Consider the following 25,197-nt stretch of genomic DNA (forward strand, 5'->3'; position numbering starts at 1 on the left):
TTTTTATTATTGTAATATCTTAATTTTATTAAAATAAAAATTCTTAACTTTTTAAATAGGATAATAGTATACATTATTGGCATGTATTTGGATATCATAATTAGTCATAAAAATTGGTTGGATTTTTTAGCTCGCCCGTTATTTTGCAATTGGTAATCTAAAGAATGAATTTTCTTTTCCTAAGCTGTTGTGATTATTATTTAGGGAACTTCCTTATCTACTTCATTCAATTAGGTTCAAAACCTGATTGAACTTTCTGGAGTGCACATATATGACGGTGAGAGTAACCTTGAAGATTGGTTACATAGTCATAATTTTAATTCCTTGTTGTACTCAGAGAAGAATTGAAAATCAACATCAGAATAATTCTAATAAATATCCCTGTTTATTTACTTCTTCCTTTTTTTCATAGCTGATGGTAGCTGGTCTAATGAAACGACAATAAAGCTGCTCTACTCCAAAACATTCTTCAAATTGTCAGAGTAAGCTTATTGATTTTTTTGATTTTTTTTTTTAAATGCCAAAATACATAGGATTTTTCTCACTAAACATTGCGTCCGACGGCAAGGTAGGATTGTAAAAAAAATGTGTAAGCCAATTTGCTGATAAGTCTCTATTGCTATATTTCGATCAATGGCCGGTTATTCAGAAATTAAAGGGGCTCAGGTCTTGAAAAAGTTAAGTTCTTTGCTAGTTATTTAAAAAAAATATATCAAAATTGTTGAGAACTTGAAAAAATAATAGTTATATACTGTACAATTTTTTTTTGCCCAATTGTGATTGTATTTGGTACTTATAATCTAAGAACTTTATTATAGCTTCTGTAGCGATTTCAAAATTTCGCCAACATACGTATATTGTTACATGGCCCATAATGAGACGTAGAAATTTTAATTTGTACAAACTTTTCACGTAATTTACAGTTTATACATATATAACAACTGGTACACAACATATAACATATACATATATATATGTATATATTGTACACTGGCAGTAGTAACCGGCATTACTCGGAGTTGATAAACAGACACACATTGCCGAATTAATATGAAAGATAAAAACCCAGTAAATCCTTAGTTTACTTTCCGTTTTTTATTAACACACCCACACACCTAGTTACTCAATACTTAGATGTTTTCTCCTTAAAAATAAAAGAATAATGACGACAGACTTTAAAAAAACCACATTATTCAAGTTCCCTATAACAACAAAACTTGCAAACCAAAAGATGCTAAGGATTTAAAACCTTAAAAATATATGTCCTCTCTCTTTTTTTTAGTATGACGCACTCAGCTATAGATGTTAAGAATGAGTCCGCCTCAAAGAGTCAATCAAACGAACAGACAAACCAACTTTACTTTATTAATATAGATTTTTTTTAACAATATAGAAGATAACGCTCCAAGAAATCGTCCTTTTTCCTCTCCGCTCTTCATGAGCAGACTCACATGTACCTAGTTACTCAATACTTAGATGCTCTCTCCTCAAGAATGAAAGAATAATAATCAGAGCTTTATAAGAGAAAACACATTTTTCAGGTAGTCTATAATAAAAAAAATCGTTACAAAAATCCAAAGGATTGACAACCTTAAATATATTTACTCCTCTTTTTGTTTCTTTTTTAATATGACAAGCTGAGCTATTGCTATAGACGCTCGTTGTTAAAAATGTGTCCACCTCAGGGAATCAATCAAACAAACAAACATACCAATTTTGCCTTAATAATATAGATAAAAAGATTGAAAGACTTTTTAAACAGATCCAAATTCCCCTCTTCCAGAACGAACAAAATATACCCTTGGGAGGATTCCCCTCCCTGTGAAATACAACTGCATTAGAGAGGAAGCTTCCTTCATATTTTTTTTGGAAAAAAATGTGCATCTTGTTGAATAACTATGCCCCCAACATGTCATATAGTTTGAAATCTCTGATGTCAGTATAAATGCTTTAGATATGGACAAAATATGTTTGACTCGAACCCAGTTCTTTTTATCCACACAGAATGTCATCATCACAGCCTATTATCATTACTTATTTTATAAAAAAATATGGCAAAAATGAAAATATGAAAAAAAAAAAATATATATATATATTATTAAAACTTTTTCCATCGTATCTTTTTAATACCATCAATAATATTGTTAAAAAGTTCCCATTCCCTCATCATATCTTAAATGTTTTCCTTACACATATTTTTTTTTTTTCACTAACAAACTTCTTTTTTTGTACCATAAAGTTTATTGTTATAAAAAAAAACAACTTATATATATATTTTTTTGGAGACCCCCGATTCTTTCATTCTTCACGACTACATATGTGTGAAAATGTTTAGAAATTAACTATTTATTATATTATAATGATAATAATTCTAAATATATAATCAAATTTACGAACTTTTACATGGAAAACACTTGATTAAATCCACAATATGAATCATAAAAATTATTCCGTTGAAAAGATTAAATAATTAACCCATTTTTTTATACACCGACACGGGGGCGTCCGCAGGGGAGGTCTAGAGGGCCTATAGACAACAGCAATTTAAGGAATGGTTGTTTCTTACTAGAAAATTTAATATTTGAAATTTAATTTTAGAAATAAATTAATTTCATTTTTTGTGAATATCTGTAGATTTTTGAATTTTAATTTTTGATAATAGCTATAGATTTTTGAATTTTTTAGTACGAAAATCTAATACTTTAAATTTAATTTTAGAATTTTTTTTCGAGATTTTTGAAATCATTTTTCAAAAAATTTATATAACAATTTAATTTGAGTAATTATTTCCAAATAAAATCATTTTTTGTGAACAGACCAATTTATTATTTCCTTGTTACAATTTACAAATGAGCATTCGAATAAATCGATATGTGCAGGGTCTACTAGTAGAATGTAAATATATTATATAATGTTTGTTATAATGATGGGGAACACAAAATTAATGCACCAAAATTGATTTATCCAATTACTATTTATATCTAAATAAATATCATAATCAACAAATGTAAAGGATTCTTCATCAATAGGGATTTTATTGTATTGTAAAAAACAGACAAATTTGACCATTTAATACCTAGCCAACCATTATTATTTATTCATCTCTATTATACAAATTTTGAGAGGCTAAGTGACATATTTTATTAAAATACATGGATGATATTGTGAATCGTCTTCCTTAAGATCTCAGTCTCCTCCTCCGATGTCCTTCTGGGATGATCCCGCGGGGAGGAGGTCTACTATCCTCTTCTCTTACTGTGTACTCATGGTGACGACTGTGCTAATGTTTTTCTTAGCAATCGACAGCTAATTATTTGTTCTACAACATTGTTCATAGGAAAATTCTAAGAAAATGACTCTTAACCTCTCAAAATTTGCATAATAGAGATGAATAAGTAATAACGATTGGCCCGGTATTTGTTGATAAAGAAGTGGCGGTTTTAAGAAGACATAAGTCGCTCCAAAAATTTGTGTTTGTATTTGAAGGGATCTCCTAAAATGTTTATAAATTGCAAAATGGAGGGTTTTTACTGACATCATAAATGAACCAGCAGCGTAGCCAACCCGGAAGAAATGTATTAAAGTAAGATGATTTATGATACAATCGACAACGTCAGTGAAAAATATATACTGAATACGGGGGATTCTCAAAAGTGAGGTTCACTGTTTGCAGAACAAGTAGTCTGGGATGTTGGTTGTAAAAGTATTTTTGAGTAATATTTATACTTTGATCTTATAAAACTATTAGGATATGTAGTTCCGTAAATGATTTCAGAAAAACAAATGGTTACACATTGAGAAAAGTTTGAATATTTAGTTACTGTTTTTTTTTCTTCAAAATAGAAAAACTAATATAGGCAAAAAAAAGCTAAATCTTAATTATTTTATATATAATGTGAATGAATAAAATGCAAAAGTAAGTGCAAAATAGGCATGCAATAATGATTATAGATGGGAAATTAAAGTATAATCCGTGTTGAGATTTTTGTTATGTGACCTTATTTTTAAATCTCATGTATTCCTTTACAATCTTTCCGGTAAATTATTTCATCAAAAACATATGACATGACATGCCCACATCACTTTAGAGTTGAAAAACTCTACAAATTTACTCGGATTTGAAGTTTTTAGTTGTTGACAATTTGAACAGTGTTTTTTTCTTTTTCCATAGCGGATAGACCATTATTGTTTAATTTTGCAGGAGATAGCATCTAAGTAAGATTACTAGTGCGTGTGCTCATAAAAATAAAGAGTAACACATCAGGTTAGTCATAAGTGTAGGTCCTTGTTGGACTCAGTGTAGAATTGAGTATTTACATTGGAGTTATATCTGCTTATGTCCTTCCTAGATACAAAGGGGAATTTATGTTGCCCCCCCCCCCTCACATAGTTGCTGTAGTTAATCTATGGAATGTACAACGGCTCTACTGCTGCGCAGTATGTAATAAGTAACTTACCTATCAATAATCACACTTGGCCCAGTATTAGGACTCTTTCGACTCAACTCCTCATCAACAGATTTGATCAAATCAAAGACTGTTGATAGAGGAGAACATTGTTGAGGCCAGTTGGGAGAATGATAGATCCATACTTCACGTGAGCACGTGGACATTCCATTCTGCGCATTTCCTTCATACTGATTAAACTAAGGATGTAATGAGATATTAATACAAAGAGTCATGTAGATATGTCGAGTTAAAAAATGCTCACCTCCAAAGATAGTCGAATTGCTCTTCTAAAAGTGGAGTCATCATCCTCTAAAACAGTGACCTTCATTTCTTGATATCCATTTATCTGCCATCCAATACTTCCTGGACTTTGAGGAGAGTCCCAGAAGGAGCAACATTCCTGTGCATCAATAGAGGAGAGGAGCACAATGAGTCGGACATCTTGTTCCCACACCATTTGCCAAAAACTAGATAGGGTCGTTTCAGAGGGGTGCTGACTTAGAATATATTCATGGAGATCAAAAAAAACCTAGAGTGGACGAATTCAATTACATAAAATAGTTATTGGAATAAGCGAAACAAAACAACAGAGATGGTCTCAAGTCATGACCTTCAATGGCCACGTTTTTTATGAGTTGATGATTCATTTTTGTAGAATATATTTTTTTGACAAATTTTCGAACTCTTTTTTTTTTTTTAGTAACATCTAAGGTCAAGTACAAATATTAAAATATAAAGTCCGCGTAGAGTCTGAAGTAGTCAGATCAGAAGTCATAAAAAAGCGACGTGAGTCTATATGTCTGCATAACAAAACATTGACTTACCAGGGATCCAGGAGGCATTAATATAGTCGGATCCATCAAGTTCCGTAGAGTTAAGATAAACCCGATATGAATCTAATGCTAAAAATTCAGAGCTTCGATTTTTTGATTGATTACATATCTTCAGAGCTGAAGAATATTCCGACTTTCCAGGATGATAAGTAGATACGTTCTATAGGAAGACAAATAATATAAATTTTTAAATGCTATAAGTATGGCTTTATTTAAATAATAAAAGTATTATTTTCCCCTCAAAAAGTGCTTTAAATAAAGCTGGACTTTAGTAAAAATATCCAATCAATTTATTTTTCCTTTGTATCTAATTACTTGAGAAAAAAGTCTCCATATTTAAATGACAAAACAGATAAAAATATAACAATTATTCAGTGTATCTTAAAATAGTTAGTTTGTTTTTCAATACAAACTTTTTATATTTAGAAGTAACAAAGTCTTCAGTAACTTTTGACATACTTACATGAGTGCATACATATAATTGTAAAGTATGATAATTATTTTATAATATGCCGGCAAATAAATATCAAGTTAATTCTTAGAAAGATTACGGTAATATATTGATTTTTAAATCAATTCTCTAAAGAAAAAAACCCTTTGAATGAAGTTATGAAAATCAAAGATATGAAAATGAATTCTTACAATACTGCTACTACCAATATAATAGCTAAATAAATAGTTTTGTATAGTATAAACTTTTATCTACTATTTTGCTATCTGGAGCCACATTTTTTTGACCTTCAAAGCCATGATGGGTTTAAAATAGCATTTATTCAAAAAATAAATATTTTGAATAAATATCATTGAACTAATTGTAGTTTCTTTAAGTCCCAAGCAACAGCGGGCTAACCTACTTTAGTATTTATGACATTTCAAAATCTTTTAAGCTTGGATAGTTTAGCTACAGATGTGAAAAAGAGCTGTGTCTAGTGTGTTTAAAAAACACTCCTTAACCAAGGAATAAATACTCTATATACGAAAAACGTACACCCTTTTTACCTGTTTTGACCAACTATGGGAGATTTTTTTTTTTGAGTCCAAAAGTTGTGAAATAAAAGAGTAAATTGATTTAAAGAAATTGTATTATGAATGTCTTAAGGAATTAAAATGGTTGATATATCTAATGTTATCAGAATGACAATACTTACATATATATTTTTAATAAATAGAAAAAAATAAACTATAGTTCAGTGGTTCACAATCTAAGTACGACTTGATTGATGAAATAAACAATGATCCTTTCAGCTGTTTTCATGAGTTGACTCATGTATGATTTAAAGAAGCTGACATAGGTATTTCGAACTCAAAAGGGTATTAAATATATAAACCAATGGCCTTCATTTAGAAAAAATGTAACTTCATACTCAGGATTTGATTGTTATAATGACAAAATTATCAATTAAATGTAATACAAGAGCTGAAAAGTCCCAGGCTTCAAAAGATAAAAAAACCTTTATTTTTCGTTCAAAATTAGCTTTCTAAAATAATTATTTATATTTGTTTCTATTCACTTTATGGAGCGGAATCCCCCTGGAACTTTTCAAACCATTGCTTCGCTAGACAGATATTTTTATCCATCAAGAAGTAGTGTAAAATTAAAACACGAAATTATTTTTGATCCATTGTTTTAAAAATAGCAAAAGTAATATCACACTCAGCCCCATAACTTACAAATTAAAACTCAGATTGTCATGAAACCTTAGCAGCAGTCTTTGGAAGGTTGGTACTAACTGAAAATGAGGTGAGTTGAAAAAAATAGTGTGGGACTTTTTAGCCCAAGTGTTATATAAAATCGGCTATCTAAATAATAATCAATTAATAGTAGCCAACCAGAAAAATATAAAAGGCTATGATTTTTTTAAATTTTATTCTCACTTTTGACAATTGAGGTTGAGAGTGAATAAAAAAAAATCTCCACGTGAATTCCTATATCATCGGTTTTCAAATATATAGGTATGGATTTTTAAATTTTTCTCCAAAAAATTTAATATTTTGAAAATAAATATAAATTTTACTACTTTTTTTTTTAATTTAATCTTTTTGTGAATAACTAAAGATTTTTGAAAAAAAAATCGTCAAAATTTAATACTTTGATATTTTTTTCCAAATTTTTTTTTTTTTGTCAAAAAATATCTTAAAAACAAAACCCCACCTAATAAAATATTGGAGACGCCAATGTCACTGAAGCTAAAAATACTTTGTGCTGGTAAGGGGGTACTTGGGTTAAATAAATATTTACCAAGTGGTACCCTACTAAAAAAAGGTTGAGAATCCCTGTCCTATATCCTATTAATTCATAATGTTCGATTCATAAACAATAAAGAGGGGTTACCCCATCTATCATACGTGTATAGACAGTTTATTTCTAAAAACTTTGCACTTTATAATTTTCAAATCTCAACAACTCTCCCTATTAAAGTAAAGAAAACAGTTCTTTAAAATGTGTCTAGATTGTAGAAAGGATTATTGTATGATAAATTTGATTTTGTTCCAGGTGAGTCCCAATCTCATAATTTATGTAATTATTTCTCTAAAATGAAACGTACTAACGTTTTTGAACCCTATAAAGTTCCCTCTATTAATGTGTGGGCATAATTTTTGATATTTTGAAATTACATAGAATCCTTGTCCATTTGTAAAAACAAAAATGTGTATTTTTTTAAATTGGTCTAAATCTAAGTTTTTTAATTTTTTTAAATAGATAATTTGAGCTTTTGGTTGTAATAGAAAACTTTTTATTTATTTAAAGTAAGTAACTGACTGTTTTTGCTGATTCTTAAAAAAATAAGTAGTATTTTTCATATAGTGCCTCTAAAATTGTATTTGTAATTTTTCAAAAAACAAGTTTTGTAGCAATTTTTCATTGGGTCAATACGTCTTGCATTTTTTATGGGTAGATCCATAGATATAATATTTGTCTGTTTATAAAAAAATATAATAAACAGAATCATTGAATTTCATATTATACCAGAATAGGTTTACGCGGCATTGCCCAGAAATTAGGGAATTTCTGAACTCTTCGGCATCATATAAGCCAATGTTGATTTATATCTTTGCATACTTTTTAGAAAGGAGATTATAAGATTTAGAGATGAAAAAATATTCAAATATGAACTGTCGTTTGTTCAACTTGTTGTCAAAAATATTCTCTCATCTTAGTTTTTCTTTAAACCTTATAGTTTTCTTTAAAAAAGCGCGCAAAGATGCATACCAACATTTAAAAAAAATACTATTTTAAGTCCAACATGACCTTGTAGGTCAAAAATGGTTACCAGAACCACCTTTTGAGCCTTAAAAACCAATATATAATTTTTTTACCCAACTCCATTAATTTTTTTGGCCGTGATTCCCGGAGACACACTTTTCAAAATTTGTCGGATTCACGTCATCGTATTAGTGGTATTGTATCCTCACTTACTTCATCTATCGATAAAATATCTTTTAATCGATTTATTATTCGGGTCAGGGTCTTGTTGAAAAACAAATTTCCTTTCAATTAATCTCTGTCCAGAAGTAATGGTTTGTTTATTCAGGATAGAAGGATAACCATTCTGAAGGAATTAACAACCAATCTCTCATACATCCCAGAGAGAAGCATTTCATATCAAATTAAGCCTGGCCAAAACAGCTCGATTTTTATAGACAATTAAAGAAAAAAATAATTTTTTTTTTTTTTCATAATAATTTTCATCGGGTTAAAGAAATATTGATAAAGTCATAAAAAATGACGAAAAAGTATTATTCTTCCAAAAAATTTCTTGCCAGTGCATGTCAAGGTTGAATATCCTTCAGGCAAAAATTTGAATAATGAGAAATGTCCTAAAGCGAAATAAATTTAATCAAAATATCCTGAGGTAAAATATTTTATGGCAAAAGTACCGGCACTCTATATGAGAACCTTCTTTTCAAGAATGATATCTGTGGAAAGTAACTTCTGTCTCTGAATGTTGTTTTTATAAATATATATAAATTATGTTCTATTTGATCCGCCATTTTGTATTTTTCATTTATAATACTTTAAGAGTTGGGGATTAAAACTGCTCTTACACTGCAAAGACCCTCTCCCTCCATTCCCCATTGACTGGTCGTCTTGATCAGATGAGTTCATATTATATTTCTATCCCTATTATTATGACACGTGACCCATAAGAAATAAAATAACAAACAAAGGATGAAAGAATAATCAATAGAGTCCCATCATACCTTGAACTGTTTTTCCAAAAGCTTTGGCGGCTGATGTTTCTCATCCGTCACATCAATGCATTGTAGATTGTGAATATATCGTGGAAGATTTGTTTTGTTAATGTGTGTCTCACCAGACTCAATGGCTTCCAATAGAGCATCATGAATGAAAATATACTGCTCCTCTGTTTGAACCAAATGATTTCTTTGAGTCCGAATGTGTTTGAGGAAATTAAAGATATTAATGTCTCCACGGGATTCAATTTGACGCATCATAGAGTCTAAAACAATGTAGCAACCACTTCGACCCACTCCAGCACTAATTTATAAAGATATTAATAAGATTAATGTAGAACATTTAAGTGAATATTTAAAAATAAAGAAATAAAGTTTTTTTTTCTTAATGAGTTAAGATCCAACATCTTATGTATGTGTGTGCCATACGATGGCTTCATTACATTATTGTAAATATATGCAAATAATTAAAAAAGTGGAAATAATTAAATATTTTTTATGTCAAAAAAATATTCCAATTTAATTTAATCGATGGAGGGTTGACTTTTTCATGCAAAAATATTTATTTTTATTCCTAATATACAAAATGACACAAATAAGTTTACTATTGAATGTGAATTAGGCAAGATTGTATCGGTTCTTAATGAAGGAATTACATAAAATCGGCCACGTTCTGTATCTATTATCGGTCCTTGAAAAAAGATCTACATGGTATTATTTTCACTAATATTATCATAAAGTACTTCGCTTACCAATTAAATTAGTTTAGTAAAACTGTAAAAGTATTTTAAATGAACGATAATAGTTTGCCTTTATTATTAATTCTAGCTTAATTACAGTATTTATTCTTCCTATAAATATAGGTGAAGATTCATTGATGATGTCGTCATTTAGGAAAAATTAGTAAATGGAACGGTTTTTGTATTCGAACACGCTCTTCAAATTTAGAACGGTACTGGAAAGGACATCAAAATTTTGGAACGGTTACTTCCCTAAATCAATTGTAATTTTTTCTTTTCTTTTCTTAACTAATGTTGTCATTATACCGATACTTTGATAAAATCAGGATACCAAGACATTTAGAATAGTACTACACTAAATTTGTATTTGCAGTGCTATTAAATCATAAAAATATAGGTCAATAACTAAAATTTGAGTTGCAATACTTTAAAATAAATAGAAAGTTGAAAGTTTAAATAAATTTCATTTTTTTTTACAATTTTGTAAATGAATGCCTCATATTTACAATTATAAGTTATACTACAAAATTTTGGGTCCACAATTCGTACTCTAAACAACGATAAACCTTCAAAAACTAATAGATATATAATATAGTTTCCAACTTATATGATTACACATAAAATAATTCATCTCTTAAAAAAGTATTATGTTACAAACATCTTTGTGTGTATATGATAACATTATACTATTTACATATTATTAGAAAGGCAGAAATTTAATTAAATATTGCAAATAATTTTTTTTTTTTCATTCTATAAGGAAGTCTGACAACACACATAATTCTGTATGAAAAAAAAAAAAACCAAAAACAATATTCAATTTATATACCTATGACAAAAAGTCTTACATTCAAATAGTAATAATATATATTATTGAATTATTGGAGAAATACTCTAAAGCATTTGTTCAAAATCTACATATGTACGTATGTAAATGATTTCCATATTGTCACCCCACTCAAAAAATATACTCTGTATGTAGGTACGATATAGGTTTTTTGCCTCTCTCAAAATATATTATTGATAAAAAAATATTATAACATTCTGTGATCTAAAAAGACAAAAGCTTCGTTCATAAACAAAAAAGACATATGTACAGGATGCCCCATAATTAAATTATTCATAGCCTGTGCTTTGAAATAAAAAATGTATTAATACTTTTTTTTAATGTTCCTTTAATTCGTTAGATGGAGTTGCACTCATCAAGTATAAGTAAACATACATATATTATTACATTTACTCCATCTAACCTATGAATCTTTTGAGGAAATCCTAAAACATAAAGTATATTTTATTCTCTAGAAAATGCTTGGTCGCGAACGAACATTGAATTCAAGAAAAGAACTACTCCCCAGCGCGTTGTCGATTTCATGTACTTTACATAGGCTTAACATTATTATATAATTGACCTAATTATGATTGAATTTGCTTGTCTTTGTTTTAAGCAAACTGGCGGAAACACCTCCTCACTGACTTGCAGCTAAAGATAGTGCTTATTCACATTTTTTCGGATCCGGCTAGGGTAAGATACTTACACGTAAATATTTGAATACATTTCGAGTACCCGAACTTTCGGATCTAGATCCAAAATCAAAATTAAACAGATTCTTGTCTCGAATTTTATGAGCCTTTTCTTCAAAGTCCGGTTGAAAGGTAAATTTTTATTGATTACTGATGCCGAGACAATGATTAACTCCATTCTATCACAATTAAAATATAACTATCATTTATTAGGATACTAGAGTTAACTTTTGTAATACCATTGACACGTTTATTACCTTTTTTTGTATCTTCCAACCTATTCTTTTAAAAGAAACAGAAAAAAAAGGCTCAAAATCAGTAGTAGGTAGCAAATTCTTGAACTGTAAAATTATTATTATTCAATAATAAATGATAATAGTTCACGCTTAATAGGAAGTAATTCGTATCGAAAAAAGAAGAAACATTGACGACTGACGACTAAATACAGTACACATTTTTGTGTTAGTGAGGTAACGCTGGTTGGAATAAAAACACAATGCAACTGTTTATGTAGGTGTGACTTCAAACAATAATCAAGATAGAGATACATTTATAGTATTAAGCAATATTAAAAGCTTTTTCGTATTCAGAAAATCCGTCAGATCTATTTTATAATCCATAAAAGTTCGAAAACCTAAAGCCAAGTTGGATCTGGGATCTTTTCGATTAGCAACAGTTTACTTATACCGTACCTGGATACTTTGGAGGTGGATTTCAGATCCGTCCTATTTCTAGTTGCAGCTAGTACTCACGGCGTTTTCTGGAATTTTTGCCTATGTAGCCTCTGTAGCGACTATCATAGTGTACTTAGTTAGCCGGCATTGGCCTACACTACGACCATACGTTAGATTGCAATGTCAGGTTGGGTTAAGATCAGTTGAAGAAGGAGACCAAAAGTGCTGAAAATGGTATTTGCACCATTTCTCAATATTTCTGACTTGGGTATATACATAACTTCCTTCTTTCAAGGAACAACTCATTATCAAGAGAAAGATCTCAAAACATACTGATGAAAGATTAGTTTTTTTCTTCTTCATGTGGAACAGTCCAACTCTTTTATTTTGTATAAATCTTCATAGATTTATGCATATATAATGATATACACATAGCAAAAACTTTGATCAAAATAAAACTAAACAATACTTAGTTAGGCAAACTTTTTAAAAATAAATATATATTTTTGTAAAGTTATAATATTTTTTGAAGAAATCAAAAATCAAACTTTTTACACAAATTATGCCCTTTATCCAATGATATGATGATATTATCTGTACTATAATTATATTTTTCAGAGAATACAACACCAAAGGAATACTATGGAACAGGCACCTTTTTTTTTTGGACCAATTATGGGTAATTCTATCTATTAGTACGATAGTTAGAAAATGAAAGAGGAAATTGAATTAAAACTATCATGTAATGAATGTTTGTCCAAATTAAAATAGCTTTTTTATTAATAATCTGTTTGATGACATTCAATTATTGATTACCAAAAAAACAAAAAAAAAAACACTTTAATTTCTTGAGACATTCATTGCACGATTGTTTTAGTTCAATATTTCATAAATACTATAACTAACAATAAAAATGAAGGATTTGAATGAAGCAGTGAATTTGACCACTCTCGATGTTTTAGGAAGACATAAATTCCTAAGTTGCTAAAAATAACCCTGAATATTAAAATTATCGAAAATGATTGATAATTGTATTTACTTTTTTTCTGAAGAGCGGACATATTTGGAATCAAGGGATCAAACTCTACTACAGGTTCTATTTATTTTGATATTATGACATTTTTTCTAGTACATAGGGTTATTAAACCTTTTATACATCAATTAAGTTTAAATTGATATGACACCTTTTCAAGATTTCAATTTTGAGAGTCAATATATAAAAAGGTCTATTAATTTTACGGGTATTTTTTATAAAGTTTAATAAAACGATAAGGATTTGTTTAAAAAAGAGAGTCATTTCTTATCGTTGGAATGAATAATTACGAGGGTATTTTTGAAAGAAAAGATTAATGAATGTCATAGTGTGAGACGGGGATTTAATCAGGTGAACAATGGACCAAAAAGAGAAATCAGTGAGGACTACCTATTATATTGTAGAATGCAATCAGGAGGAGACTAAAGGTAGCGTACTTCTGAACCGAGATTTCAATAGAAAGGACAAAGGGTTAGAAATAATTGGAAAAAGGGTGACTAGTAAATCTATTTACTCAGCCCGAGTTCCCTGTGGTACCATGTGTACACAATATATCAAAACTTGTAAATTTGAAACGACAGTACGAATTGACTTTTTGACTCACCTACAATGTACCAGAATCGGAGCATCTGCACCAACGTTTGCATTGACAGAATTCCTTATAAATGACACCAATGGAAGGGCCTGTACTGGAACACCATGGTCAGGCCATGCCGTATAGTGATATTGATACACTTTTCTTTCAGCTCTTCCATTCGCAATCTCTTTTTTATTCGCTTTCAAGTTTCGTAGAGTAAATGTTCTCAGTGTATAGTGAGAAAGAACGTCTTGACGACAAAGAGTTACAACCAAATCGTCATAGGTCTCAGAACCAGCATCCGGCCAGTACATATCACATTTGGCCTAAAAGGAGCAAAAAAAAAAGAAGGATATTAATCGTTTTATGAGCTACAAAAAAATAATATTTCCTACTTTTCCATTCTCAAAAAGATTAGTTATCATGACCAAAACTTGCGTTCCTTGCTCCCAAACCATTTTCCAAAAGCTGGAGCATGTTTTCCCAAGGATGGGTCCCTGTGTTCCAATATAAGCGCGAGACATACGGAAACCATCAATGTAATTTGCATTGATATACTCCTCCTTTTCTGATGATTTAGAGCCGTTTAGGATTCGAACACGGGTGTGATCATCTATATAAAGAAAACGATGCAGGATCAGTTATGATAACATTTTTTTGTATTTAATATGGTGGACAGGGAATGAGTACACAATAAAAGCTCATAAAGAGGCACAATCCCCTCCCCCCTCTTATAAAAAGATATCAAATGACAATAGCTGTAAACACCTTGGTATTCGAACAATCAACATAATGACAATATAGGTCTTTTTTTAAAGCAAAAGATAAAAATAAAGTAGGATTACGAAAAGGGCTTTTATATAGAGGAGCTAGCTATCCCATGAAAAGATTGCAATTTGCATCGTTTCAACAAGAAATTAACCTTATTTTTTCAAGCTTTTCATTAGAAAGCTCTTTTTTTTTTTTAATATTATGTATATATGTATAGTTAAGGACGTGTTAGATAGACATTTAACTTTTGATAATAATCATATTCAAACTATGAAGTAGATAGGAGATGAAAAAAATAAAACATGTAAAAATAGGGAAATCAAAAAGGGGGGAGAAATCCTTGAGTTGTCTGCCAAAAACCATGCCATAATAACGTGTGTGTGTGTATTATGAAAAAAGTAAAAAAAAAAAAAAATCAAATATATTTTTAGTATTTTATTTTTTATCTAAGAGCCTTTTCCATTGGCTTTTAATGAAAAAAAAACAAAAATCGACTCTTATATACGAACAAACACAGTATAACATCCCATTACTACTATATCCACAGCAATCGACTAACATCCTTAGGACTTATAGAATAATAGGATTTTACTAAGGTAATGTAACTATTATTCTCGAGGTTGCGTGATATATATACTAGTTAATGATTCTTGGTAATATTCGTACCATATGAACTCATACCCAGAACATCAATGTAAAAAATTCCTGCATACTACTCACTCAAAAACCAGTAATTACTATTTGGCGGGTAAAAGTTACAAAAAGGGTTCGGTTCTTTATATATTGGCGAGTTCCCATTTCTGACCAGATATTTGTCATATATCAATCACTATTGACGGATAATTTTGAATAATCCCTTTAGGTATGAGTAATAATGTATAACTAACAAGTGATGACTGAGCAAATTTAGTGGTTCATAGTTTTCATATGACGTATATATCTATCAATAAAATAAAAAGCTTCAATTACGTCGCATAGAATTATAGAGTGTTTGCTTTTCTGTGCTCTCAATCATTACAAGAGTCGTTATAAACCAAATGGAAAAAATGACCACATGATAAATAATATACTAATTTAGTAGGCTATAATAATACTTGTTTTTGTCGCTAGGGGGTTGAGCTTCCATGAAATTTCTTTATAACTTACTGCACAGACTTAACTAATACAACCTTTTAACTGAATTAATAAACTATATTCTGCAAGGGAAAGTTGTAAAGTAACGCCATCTGTGGTAAATTATACGTAGTATCTTTAGGGGGGAAATATTTTCTCGTAGCCAAGAAAATCTACTCCATCTAATATGGCGTTTGGACACTTTTTATAGCTTTGGCCGGAACCTGGTTAAAAGTTGAGGAGGGAGGCAGTTTATAAGAATAACGCAATAAATAAATAGACAGCAACATGGTCAAGTAACTTTTGATTGATACTGTCTTCTAAAGTGGAGGGGACAATGGCCTTCCTCTTCTGGAACCTGTGTTCATCAGTCAAAAGAAATTTAGTTGTATTAGTGCATTATTCTGCACTTCTTCGGTACACCGGAACTATTGTGGTTCCGGGTACTGATGTATTTAAAACAATGTAAAATTTTGAGTTGATCCCCTGTCATCATCCCAAACAAAGATCTTGCGGACGCCTCTGTAAGTGTATTTGAACTATCACTAAATATTTGTTCTATATTTTAGTCCACAAAGGATATACATCCTGATACTAATTTTGGTAGTAGAATCGGTAAAAAAATGTTGTTACCGTGACAACACTACTCGTGGTTATTGAAATATCCAGGTCTAATCGAGTCTGCAGTTGAATGACCTGAGTACTTTCAGTTCGAAAAATAAAATACCTGAACCCCATCCCAAATAATAATAACTTACATGCAAGGATGTTTGGATATCGATTCTTATCAAGGTTCTCGGATGCAATGGAAGCCGCAGTGCTGTACTCATCCAAACAGCTGACTGCACGGATTTCTTCATATTCCTTATAAAATCCCACGTTCTACATTGATACAACAACCATTGGTGTAAGTAAAGAGAAAAGAAATAATTATGGAGATTAACTTTTACGTAAATATATGATATTCTGGAATATGAAATATTATTTAATTCCTCGTGTTGTTTTAAAAAGTCCATCTTGATAACAACTTTGCAGATACTTTTGTTTTGCTTAATAGTGAATATAAATATACAATGTATGTTAGGGTGAGGATGATGGTTCAACTTTGTTCAAACAAGCTGAACATTTTTTTTTGTACTGCCTTATGAAAGAGACTCAAAGGAAAGATGTTTGAGGTATTGAAACTATTTACTAAATTATGATAGGTTTAAAATTGTCTACATGCCTTATGTTAATATTTTTAGTTGCACAATTTTTAGGGATGGGATTTTTGTAGAGAAACATTTTAATTTTATTCTCCTCGCGTTCTAAAAAAGCCCCATCTCTGAATATCTTTTAATGGAGAGTGTGTAAATAACTGCACATAATTTACAAACACGCTTTTTGTTATTATTATTATTTCAGCCGTCTTGTCACTCCTTCCTTGTAGCCTATTTAGTCCTAATGAATAACAACTATGGAATTTAATTTAAATACATTTATATTTATCTTGAGCCGATAGCAGATTAAATTTTAGTGTAGGATTGATAAAAACCTACAAAAATGACACTTTTGAGTTTTTGAATGGGTCTAATAAATTTACAGTAAAAATAATATTAAAGATATAAATTGATAATACGCCTCAAAAATAGTGCATATGTTAAGTACAAAATTATATATTTATGACGTCATCAGGGGAGCCTCCATATTTTTTTTCTTTTGAGGGCCCTGGGCTTTTTAATAATTACGACAGGATGTTTCTTTTATATATGGGGATTTTTTTTTTTCCAATTAAAATTTAAAAAAATAAATAAATATTAACGAATAACCTTATTTGTTTTCAAAAATTATGATTTTCAAAATTTTTTACACAAGAGGAGTGTTATTTATTATAATAACCTAATTGTGTTTGCCGCTTTGTTTACAACCGAATTTAAGTAAATAATTATCATGCCCCACATTGAATTGCACAGATTTGTTAATTAGAACCTTATAAAGTACCAAAAACCCGTCAATGACCGGGCCCGTAGAACTATATACATATATATATATATTTTTTTAGGGAGGGGTGCTCGGTTTTTGGAAAAAAATTGAAAAATTAAATGTTTCTAAAGAAAAATTCAGGAGTATATTTTTGGGAAAAAATTTTAAAAATTAATTGACAAATTTTTAATTTGTTAGAAAAACCTTTAAAAAATTTATTTTGAAATATTAAAATTTTTGGTTTTTCAGAATTTCAAAAATCAAAAGCTATTCTCAAAAATTAGTTTTTTTTTTGAAAATAAATTCAAAAATTCAGAACTGTTCACAAAAAAACTTTTTGTAAAAAAATAATCAAATTAAATTTCAAATATAAAATTTTTTGAAAAAAAAAGTGCTATAATGAATTTATTGGAGAAAAATTTCAAAACTCCATAGCTATTCACAAAAAATTAAATTTCCTATTAAAAAGGAAAAAATCCATAATTTGGGAGGGGATACATCCCTTCCAGCCCAATCCCTGCGGACGCCCCTGAATGTCAAGCACTATCCTTCAACATTTATGATTTTTTTTTGGCATCAGACCCACCCTAATGTACATCGTACATAAAAAAAAAAAGTAATGTTTGTATCTGTAAATTAAAATAGAAACAAAGCAATGTTTACTTACCTTCATAGGACAAGATAAATATATAAAATAATACATGACTTAAATATATACATATATGTGTCTTACGCCCCCCAATGTTTTACTTAAATAATGTACATAAGTATACAGACAATACTATAGAAAGGGAAGAGATAAGATGTTCAAAACTACGTACTTACTACGAACATTCATTAACAATATTAATTTTCATTTCTGTAGGAAAACAACTTTCTTTATATATAGATAATTTAGAGAAGGAAAATCATAGCTCTGAAAAAATCTAAAGAATCTTTATTTTGAGTAAATTCATATTGAACAGACTCCGTTTGAACAGGGAGGATACATTGGTAGATATACTTTATGTTTAACGAAATTTAACTGCCACACCCTTTAATAATTTTTATTTCCATAAAAAAAGGATTTTTTTAATATAGAACGGTACGGTAGGAAATGTGTTTCGGCAATGAAAGTTTAAGGTATCGTATGGTACAGATTCATAGTCAGTGGTGACACACTAAACATGTCCTGCACGTATGTAAAAATAAAGGAAAGCAAAAATGCACATGGTAACCCTGACAACTTGAACAATTTTTCGGAGGATAGCAGCTTAGCTGTCATCACGTTTTATTAAATTAGCTGCAAGCAGCCGTGCAAGGAAGGAAATAAATACAAATCCCCCTATCCCCCTCAATAATATCTTGTAATGATATAGACAGGAGTTACTCCCAAGTCAAACCTCAATTTCCAATTCTATTGCTTGGGATACGAGAGATAATCAGAGGACCGCCATTTGGGACTTAGCTGGGTACTGTACAAAGGGATTAAAGTGAAGTCATTGAAAGACAACTTATTTTAGGATGAAACTTCAAAGAATACTCATCTCCAAATGCCTGCCCCACAATTATGTATTCACAAAAATACTATACCTCATACAATAAAATAAACAAACTCTTACTAGTTCAGATTGCCAAATAGAAAATGCCACTCCTGTTTTCTATGGCGTATTTTATTCACATCTGACAATAGCTATAGCTGAATGGCGCACTCATTGGAAAAAAAACCCCAGAAAATCCACTCTGTATAGAGTAAGAACATATAGGTAAGAGTTTCTCCTTTGTCGATCTTTAATTCTACTGCAAATCCAACAATACTTACACTTATAACTCCCGAGCAATGTTATTCTTTGTTTTCATGAGCACACCCACTAGTTATTAGCTTATACTTAGATGTTCTGTCTTCACGAATTAAATAATCAAGATGACATCTTTAGAAAATAAAAATAAACTTGTTTAAATTTCCAACTACAAAAAGCTGCTCCTACTTTCCAGGACATATGTTATACACCTCTGTTCATTATTGACTGTCCCATTGGTGGACACCCTATTAAGCGTGCTTTCATTTTCTATAAAAATAATAATAGTACAATGGATATTCAGTCAGAATGAACTAAAAACTAAATATATTGAAAATGTTAATCAACCTGAAGCTTTAAATAATATTTATATAAATATTTTACGATAATAATATCGTATCGCACCGAATCCCGATTCTGTTCTCTATAGTCTAAGTCCTAACTTATCTTATGTTGAAAAATATTCATCGGTGATGAAGCGTAGCCTAGCTCAACCCCCTGCCAGGCTAACTACTGATTGGAATAATCTAGAGTAGTGTTATCAAAACGGCAGCCATATGTTCATTCATTAAGAAATATATGTGATTATAGACCAACATTTTTGTAGGGTAGGAAAATCTATTATATAGGTTTTTTTCAATAAGAACGCTCACATTTTATGTTGATAGGTCTTGAAAACGACGTCGTATTTGTTCTTGTTTCTTTGACAGCTGTGCTAAAAAATAATTGTAGTTTCATCTAGGAGCAGTACACACTCGAGCAACGCTTGCAAATTGTTAAAATTTATTACAAAAGTGGCGAGTCTTTGATCCAAACTTTAACAGCGCTAACACCAATTTATGGTCAACGTAATCGACCTGCAAAATCAACAATTCAACGTTTGGTGAAAAAATTTGAGTCCACATACACGCTACATAATGATCCTGTGCCAGTGAGACAAAGAAATGCACGAAGTATAAAAAATATTACTGCCGCAAGCGCATCAATTCAAGATGACCAAATTTGTCTCTACGCGCCGTTTTCAATCGGTGGGCATCTCTGTGACATCGTTGGGGCGAATTTTCCAAAAAAATCTTGGCCTACACACCTATAAGATCAAGTTGACACAAGAACTGAAGCCGCTTGACCACTTCAAACGTCTGGAATTCGTATGATGGGCTGAAGGAAAATTCGAAAATGATCCTGATTTTCAATATAAAATCATCTTCAGTGATGAGGCACATTTTTGGCTCAATGGCTTTGTTAACAAGCAAAATATGCGCTATTGGGCCGGAAAACCCCCCACACGTGATTTATGAGGTGCCATTACATCCCCAAAAAATTACGGTGGTGTGGGTTTCATGCTGGCGGTGTCATTGGGCCGCACTTTTTCGTCGACGATGACAATCACCACGTTACTGTGAATGGAAATCGTTAATACCCCATGATAACAGATTTTTTTTGGCCTAAATGGGAAGATATGGACTTGGACAATATGTGGTTTCAACAAGACTCTTGACACACAGCAAATGTTACAATCGAAGAGTAAGTTTGGTGAGCATCTTATCTCCAGAAATGAAACAGTCAATTGGCCGCCTCGCTCGTGCGATTTAACGCCTCTAGACTATTTTCTTTGGGGTCCCGTGAAAGCCCTGGTCTCCACCAATAATACGTCGACGTTAGAAGAGCTCAGAACAAATATTCAACGCGAAAATGCAGCAGTTTCAGCCAATTTATGTGGAAAAGTAGTCGAAAATTGGGTTCAACGATTGGGCTTCATAAAACGTATACATGGTGATCATTCAAACAATATCGAATTTCATTCATAAATTAACTGAAATGTATTTTAACGGCAAATAAAGAAATTGTCGATATCTCAAACCGTTTTTGTTTTATTTAAAAAAAAAATGTGAGCCCTGTTAATGAAAAACCCTTTATAAGAAAATTTCTAGTATTTATAAAATGTGTGTTGATTTTAGGGGCCCTTTAAAAATTAAAAAGAAAGCTTGATTTTCCTTGACCGTGAAATATACGGATAATCATTTTGTTTTCGTCTTTCACATTGCAAATATTATTCTCTGATACAATACGTTTAAAATCAACTTTCAAAACTAAATTTGCACTCCATGAATTCTAAGCCTTCTTCAGGATAGGTGTACTTTTGTTATTTGTTTTCAATAATGTTACATTACTTTGAACATATGAAAGTTCCCATCCCAAGGCAGATCAATTTTGATTAAAGCGCAAATTACAAATATTTTGTACACATCACAATTTGGCATTATCTGACATGAAAATCTTAAAGCATTGGCACTTGATAATGTTTATAAATGATGAAAAATCTAGTGTACAATTTCCTCCACGCCAGTGTTAGTGCTGAGAATGCTGCAGATACCGTTTGGATCGCCATTCAGACTTCCTACAGTATCAATAAGTCAGGTACATCCCCATAAACCCAAAAAAGAACTAAATAATATGGCTGACTTCTAGCCTGCCTCCATTTGACCCCGTCTTGAACTCAACCCCTGGGCTTTGCAGTTTAAGGTCTCTTGGAGAAGAATGGCTACCACAACTCCAGGGCTATCCTCAAAGATAGGCTGGAGGGGCTGTATCCCTCCAAATTAACTAATTTTTGATTTTAATAGATTTTTTTTTCCTCATTCGGGAAAATTTTGCAATAGAGCAAAAAATGTAATATTTGAATTATTTTGTAAATATCTGTGAGTTTTTGAAATTTTTTCTAAAAATTTCATATTTGAAATCTAATTTTGAAATTTTTTATAAAAAATTTAATTTATTGTGCATGTTTATAAATTATTGCAATTTTTTCCAAAAATTTAGTATTTGAATTTTTTGGGAATATCTATGGACTTAAAAAAAAAAATTTTTTTTGAATAGCTAATGATTTTTTCCTTAAAATTTTAGTCAAAGGATTTTTTTAAATTAAAAAAAAGCCCTTCCTGATCTCTCATGCAAATTTGAATTTGCTCTGAGCTGCCATCATGAAAGTGTGACAGGCCAATGGTGCGGCTTTTATCGTCTACAGATTGCTGGTGTATTAAAGATGTTGCTTCTGAATGGGAAGGCATTGGATAAGAAATATAGCAAAATAAAGTATATAAACATATAACTAATTGGCTTTTGAGTTGCCCTTCCTTGAATCCATAAAAATTACCTTATTCGTAATTGAGTGATGTTACAGCAAGTTTTGAGTCCTCATTCTGTATGTAAGATACCAACATATGTTAGACTTATAAAAAAGGAGTTACAGGAACGATAAGTATGAATATGGACCCTTCTTTTTCATTCACGATAGTTGGGGCAAACATCTATATATATATATAATACGTAAATCCTACTATGTTATATATGTATAAGTATAGCATTTTTCGACCCATTATGAGAGTAACAATCATAAAGAAAAGAAAACATCTGCAAACTTTGGAACGAAATGAACATAATTTATTATTATTTTTCGTCAAAAAGAGGAGGAAAGATCCAATTATTCCTTTGTCCTCCTCCTGCATGGGTTTTCTATACTATGTATTTATATTTTCCATTCTTTCTTTCATCAATTTTATTGCATCATTATAAAATGTGCACGGGGAGCAATTTATGATGAAGGCACTTGAGTTGTACCCTTTACATAATGGTACCTACTACCCATTGACGAGATTTAATTTACATTATCTATATACAAAATAGCGCTACATTTAGTTTGATTTGAAAGTAGTGTTGGGGCAACTTGAGTGGAGTCCACAAATTAGAAAGGGAATAGAGCTTTTTCACGTGACGTCACAATGTTGATGTCGTCCATTTGAGGGCCCAAACAACCAAGTTTTATAAGAATGAAAACCCTTTTTTCATTAATATTTAGAAAAATACTGGACCCAAATAATGAAAAGACTTGATCGCTTAACTGCCTTGTTTTACAATACTCTAAAATGTATTCAAAATATCTTGATTCATCGTTATACATTCTAATTTCTGTGCTGTAGATACCAAATTAACTATTATAATAAAAAAGAATAAGATATTACAAATCTAACTATTTTTTGGGATTTCCACTACATATTAGTATGATTTAATTCAAATATCACTATTAATCAGTGGCATCAAGTGGAAAATTCAATGCAGGTTATTATCCATAAAGCCATTTAATGTAGTTTTATCTTAATTTATGGGAAATTTTTCTATCTTATGAAGTAGAAATATCAACTTTGAGGGCCGAAAATAGTTCTCCTATAATTAAGATGTAATTAATGACCTCAATGAAAATGCTATGTAAAGAAAAATACAAATTTAAGTATCTATGCCAGTCAAGTACTATCTACTTATTTTTTCGGCGAATTTTTAGATTTGTTTTATCTGTGTTAATGTGCTAATATTTTTTAGTAACTGTAACATCGAGCAATTTGTTAAAAACTCCTTGTATATGTTTAGTCTATAGATTAGTTTAGATTGTTTGAGGGGGCTGATGTCGTATAATTTAAGGACGACTTTTGTATCCCCCCTCCCCCACCTTACCATACATTTATAGATACTGTTTTACGTTTGGCACGGCTTTTTGGCAAATGCACGGCGCTAGTATCGTGACAAAACTCAATATAACTTTAAACGATAATTGTGACTAAAAACATTATGATATGTGAAAAATCTATACTCAAAGCAAAGATTATATTACAAAATAATCACAAGAAAGTAATTTGAATTTTTGGACGGAAATTCGACTTCATCTTACTGCTAAAAATTTGAGATTCTGTCAGTTTGTACTTGAATAGAAGACTCCCTAGTGCTTATTATTGTAAATCAAACCGCCCCTCTACACTTGAGATTCAAGAAATAAACAAACAAACAAACCATAAAATATATTGCATAAATCCTCTTAGAACCTTCTAAAGAAAAACTTTGTCCTCTATTTATGCTGTATGGTCTAGTCTGTAATTTCAGAGATTAGAAGAACCACATAGGGCCTTCCAAAATTTAAAAATCACTAGTAGGCCTTCGATTCAGAGCTTTTAAGATTTAGGTAGCCCAAACTGAAATGAACAGGTCCATTTTTTAATTATAGAAATTTCCCCCTAACTAAAATTTTATGAAAACTGAACACCAAAATGGGGTATTCTAGCAACTTACATCATGTCAGCTGCTGTTGAGTGAACAGTATCATTTTCTTCAGATATTTTCTAGTGTAAATTTTTAGGTAGCCCCAGGAGCAGAGAATATAAAATTTTAGTAGTCTGAGTGAAAAAGTACATAGGCACTGGACATCGGACTTGTGATCTTGCAAACCCTGCTCATTATAAATGGTCATTGATTAGAAAGTCATTTAGGGATAGTAGCGATACGAAACTTAAAACATCATTTGGCGAGGTTGAGTGATAAAATCAATTCCTCATTTGAATCGATTTAAACAGAGGCAATATTTGTTCAAGTCGATGTAACACTAGTCAAAAGGATCCAATTATTTACAGATGTTTTTTGTTGCTATCTAAAAAGACCTCTTGTAAAAACAAAAAAAAAAAAAAAAACTTTCTCCACTGCGTTAAATCACAATAAATCATAGAATTT

The 25,197-nt window shown here is 30.6% G+C and overlaps 1 protein-coding gene across 2 annotated transcripts in view; it reads right to left on the reverse strand.

The window, feature by feature from the left end:
- The window catches only part of LOC121116018 (putative receptor-type tyrosine-protein phosphatase mosPTP-1), a 97,372-nt gene that overhangs the window by 1,417 nt on the left and 70,758 nt on the right, over nt 1–25,197 (reverse strand). The window contains exons 11-17 of one of the 2 annotated variants that reach the window (XR_011779857.1): nt 16,666–16,789; nt 14,419–14,636; nt 14,051–14,349; nt 9,485–9,782; nt 5,273–5,441; nt 4,711–4,977; nt 4,458–4,645 (exon numbers count right to left, since the gene is read on the reverse strand). Coding sequence is in view for 1 of the 2 variants with exons in the window: in XM_071887947.1 (XP_071744048.1) it covers nt 4,458–4,645; nt 4,711–4,974; nt 5,271–5,441; nt 9,485–9,782; nt 14,051–14,349; nt 14,419–14,636; nt 16,666–16,789 (1,562 nt within the window). In the remaining variant the exon portion in view is untranslated. Of the gene's footprint in view, nt 1–4,457; nt 4,646–4,710; nt 4,978–5,270; nt 5,442–9,484; nt 9,783–14,050; nt 14,350–14,418; nt 14,637–16,665; nt 16,790–25,197 lie in introns of both variants that reach the window. The other variant, XM_071887947.1, reaches the window with a different exon arrangement.

The sequence above is a fragment of the Lepeophtheirus salmonis genome, chromosome 4 (genome assembly GCF_016086655.4).
Source record: "Lepeophtheirus salmonis chromosome 4, UVic_Lsal_1.4, whole genome shotgun sequence".
NCBI lineage: Eukaryota > Metazoa > Arthropoda > Copepoda > Siphonostomatoida > Caligidae > Lepeophtheirus > Lepeophtheirus salmonis.